The 4,365-nt window shown below is 52.9% G+C and overlaps 1 protein-coding gene across 1 annotated transcript in view; it reads right to left on the minus strand.

Annotated features, from left to right (window-relative positions):
- The window catches only part of BATF3 (basic leucine zipper ATF-like transcription factor 3), a 14,021-nt gene that overhangs the window by 9,042 nt on the left and 614 nt on the right, over positions 1-4,365 (minus strand). Inside the window, exon 2 of the mRNA XM_045298092.1 lies at positions 1,214-1,318. Coding sequence (XP_045154027.1) covers positions 1,214-1,318 — 105 coding nt within the window. The remainder of the gene's footprint in view (positions 1-1,213; positions 1,319-4,365) is intronic.

Consider the following 4,365-nt stretch of genomic DNA (forward strand, 5'->3'; position numbering starts at 1 on the left):
CCCCCCCCGAAATGGATTGGCAGAGTGGCTGCCCAATGGGCGCAAACGTCAAGATGGTGAGGATGGCGCAGGCAGGACCTGGCAGTGTTTCGTGCTATTGGGCGTGGGGTCACTATGAATCAAAGTCAACTCCACGGCCCCTCACCACAACTGCCGCCCTTCCCACGAGAGTCCTGCACTCTCTGGTCACACGTCATCAAAACAGCAGTTTGGCCATCCCCGAGGGACTCCAATGGTATTCCTTCAAAAAGGCTGGGAAACAGAAGTCTAAAGAGACAGGACGAGGGCGGTAAGGTGTACGGGATGAGATTGCCTAAGGAAATTCTCATAGGACAGCCCCAGCTTCCCTCAGGAGTGACCGGGCGCATTGTGATGGAGGGGAAAATCCTCACTCCAACTTTCCTGGCCTTTTCTCACCTAGGCAGTTTTCAGTGGTCTTGGAACTTCTTCTTAAGAAGCCCTCAAGTCTTTCAAGGAAATCTTTCAAGATGATCTCTTTCGAATCCCCAAAGACACATCAGTCACCATAACCTTCTCATCTTCCCAGCTGATGTCTCTGCCTTGAATTTTACCTGGCCCAGTGGATACCCTCAGAAGCCACTCTTTTGATCAATTTTTTTTTTCTTTTTGGAAGACCAAAGCAAGTGTGTTACTGTGAAAACTTGCCTGCAGCCATCCACTGATTGCAGAGACCCATTTCAACACGTCTTGCTGGGAATACACCTATGTGGAAACGTGCCGGTGGCAATGCTTTTCACGTACCTCGTACACCTGCCAGTCACCAGCGCAGGGAGCTGATGTTGGGACAGCTGGGCAAATCTTAAAACAGAATGTCTGGGACTGACGAGGTGTGGAGGTGGGATGTGTACGATCATCTTTTTAAGAAATAGGGAAGTGTAGGGAAGAGAGAAATGGGATCAGTGCTTGCAAGGGGATCAAGACTGAGAAGAGGCTTTGGTTGGTTTGATGAGAGACATGGGGGTGTGGGAAGGAGTCAGTGGGGGGCGAGCAGGAAGACGGCAGGGAGCAAGGAATCAGACCATGGGCTCAGGAACCAGCAGCCAGCCCCTGGGCTTGGCAGGATTCTACTGTATGCTTTGCTGGAGTGGTGGCAACAGGCCGGTGGGACCGCATCACCAACCCCACAGGGCAAGATCGGAGGGCTACTCCTCCCAATGGCGTCAGTGTGGCTCTGCCCCAACCGAGGTCCTACCTCATGGAGCTTGTCAGCCTTTTGGGTCTGCTTCTTCCGGCTTCTCTGAGCAGCAACTCGGTTTTTCTCTCTCCTTCGGACCTTCCTGTCATCATCTTCAGGACTCTGGGGGAGAACGTTTGGTCAGGTGGGAAGTTGAGGCCCCTCACCTTACCCATCTTCGCTTTCTCTCTCCTGTCGGAAGTGCCTGTCAAGCATTACCAGTTTATTTGCAGTTTGCAGCAATGGTTTGAAATGCTGCCGGGATAGCAATGATCATGCGAGGTGTCACCCGGTCAATTCTGACTCCCAGGGGCAGCGTAGAACTGTCCTCTTACGGAAAGAGATCTCCAGCTCCCTCTCTACTGTGGAGCCAAGCTTTCAACCAGTGTCCCACCAGGGCTCCTGGGATAATAATAGCTCATTGCTGAGAAATGTGTGGTGTGACCACCCTTTGAAAGATGAGGAATAAGAAACTCTGAGGGCTTACGCAACTTGCTCCAGGTATCACAGCTAGAAGTGACTGAATGGGAAGTGGAACTCAGGTCTGTTGAGCTCCAAACCAATGTTCATAAACCTCTACAGGGCGTGTACCTGGGAGAGCTGCAGTGTCCCAATGCGGCTCATCAGACTGAGAGAGGCAGAGGGCATCTTGCCAACTTGCTCAACTTGCCGGGTGGGGCTTCCAAATGCTATGTGCCACACAAGCGGGTACTTGATACTACTGTATGCAGCTCATGATTACACTGCACACACACACAACTCCACCAACAGACAATGAGCTCATGTGGACGGCACTGTGGCTGCCATGTTGTTTCAGAAGTCAGCCTGTATCACAAAGCAAACCTACAAAGCATCTTGTAAGTGCTTGTCAATACTCCGAAGGACACCTAACCAACCCGTCAAATCCTGCAAGACTGGTCATGAAATAGGCAGACTAAAACATGCACCTACCATGATAAAAACATTTCATTCTGTTAGAGACAGCAGGGAGAAGTAGAATGGTGTTGGCTTTCCAGACACTATGAGAAAATACCAAAGAGGGAAAAACACTATCCTTAAAGAATCCGCAAACCAAGAGGTTAGTGGGACACACACACAGGACATGCAGTTCTTCCTATCAACGGAAAGCAAAACCATGAAGAACATAATGCTGTCATTGTGTCTGCTCCTGTATCCCTAAGAGTCAAGACGCAGCTCAGCGCTGCTGCGAGTTGCTGCCGGTGCACAGTTCACGTGTGAGGAGAGAATGGCACGGGACAAGGCTGACAAACACACCTGACAAACAGGAGGGGACTGGAGACAGGGCGGAAGAGAGCAGAGACAGTGAAAATTCTAACTTTGGGAGGTGACGAAGATTAAGTAAACATAACCAGAATGCTGAAGAAATGTGAGAAAGAAAAGAAATGGGGACATATGTTGTGGAGGACAAAACTTTCATTTTTGGAATGTCACATAGCCTAGTTTTGACCCTTGGTAAATAGCTTACCTTCTCTGCATTTTCAATGTCTTCATCTTATGATACATGCGATTCACACACACACACACACACACAGAGGAAATACTAATTGAGTACTACCACGTGCCACCCACTGTCTTCAGCACTCTGGCTACAAGCCCTAACCACACTGTTGCCTTCCACTGGAATAGCCTAATGCATGGGTTCATTTGCTCAGAAGAAATGAGACTCTCGCCTTAAGGCTTCCAGGACACATAGGATCTCCGTCAGTTACTTGCCTCTTCCGGCTGCTGCTTATCTTTTCATTGCATCTTCCATAGTGCTTGCACCAAGATCATGCCTCTCCACTCTCCATCATCATACAAATCATAGGGCACTAGTCACTGGCCAATGAAACAGCCCACATTCTGCCCTCCAGGAGCTGACACTCCGAATTGGACTTGGCCATGTAACTGGTCACCCTTGACCATCCAGCAGAAAACAGCTCATCGAGGCAGGAGGGGAGCAAAGTGTTGAAATACCCAAATGACTCTTAGCCATATTTCCTTTTAACCCTCACAAAAACCCTGAAAGGCTGATGTTATTATGTTCATTTTACAGAGAAACGGAGGTATAGAGAAGTAAAGCAAAGTGCTCAAGGAGACTCTGCTAGTGAGTGGAGGTTGGGGACAAAGCCAACCTCAGGTTTCTGCTGCTAGAAAGCCACTGCACTCCTTAGAAATAAGGATGGCAAGCCTTCCCCTCACCTACTTTGGGCACGTTATGAGCAGAGACCAGTCCCCAGAAAAGGGCGTCATGTCTGGAAAAGTAGAGGGTCAGCAAAAAAGAGGAAGGCGAGGTGGACGACACAGCAGCTGAAAGTGGGCTTAAACCCAGTAATGGTGAGGACAAGGCAGGACCCAGCAGTGCGCTTCCTTCGGTTGTCCTGGCAGTGGGAACCGACCTGAGGGCACCGAACAACAACTGCCACCCGGTGACATTATGGGCCAGACACGGTACTTGAACGCTCCTGACTCGGTCATTTGCGGGGTGCAGTGCTGCCCTCTCCAGTAGTGTCTCCGTTTCCCAAGTGCGCGGTGGCAAATACTGCCTGGGACAGCGCGGGGGGAACAGACTGGTAGTGGGGTTTTCACCAGCGTGGGGGGTGGAGCCTGTACCCACGGGACCAGGGCGGGGGAGGGGGAGCGCAAAGGGGGCTGTCTGTCCCGCGCTCCAGCTACAGCTGCAGGGGGGTGATGGGAATGGCTGAGCACAAGGGCCAAATTTGCTCCTCCACACCCTGGCTAGGAAGAGCCAAGCGCTCAGGTAGTGGCTTGGCAGGCGGCAGCGGCTCTGGGACCGTGCTGTGCCCTGACGGCAGGGAGCCCACGTGCAGGGAGCGCGGCCCGCACCAACCACCCATCGGCGCTCTCCTGCCCGCCACCTCCCGAGGCACAGTAGCCTGGTCACCAACCCAGGTGCTGCAGGCACCAGGAGTGCGCCATGGGCAACGGGGCAGAGGGCACCCGGGGTTCCTGCACCGTCCTCTCGCCTGCACTCTTCGGGTGAGTCCTCCACCCCGCACCTCGACGGGCACCTCCTCGCACCTGGGTGCGCCCCGCGCCCGCGCCCTCCCCTCTGGGCCTCTCGCCCACTACCTGCGGCTGTGGCTGGTTCCCGAGCGCCGCGATGCTCCTCTGCAGGACGCAGCCAGCGGCCGGGAGCCCTTGCGACA

This window comes from Echinops telfairi, unplaced genomic scaffold (assembly GCF_000313985.2).
Source record: "Echinops telfairi isolate 266 unplaced genomic scaffold, ASM31398v2 ScPeMD7_7424;HRSCAF=8462, whole genome shotgun sequence".
NCBI lineage: Eukaryota > Metazoa > Chordata > Mammalia > Afrosoricida > Tenrecidae > Echinops > Echinops telfairi.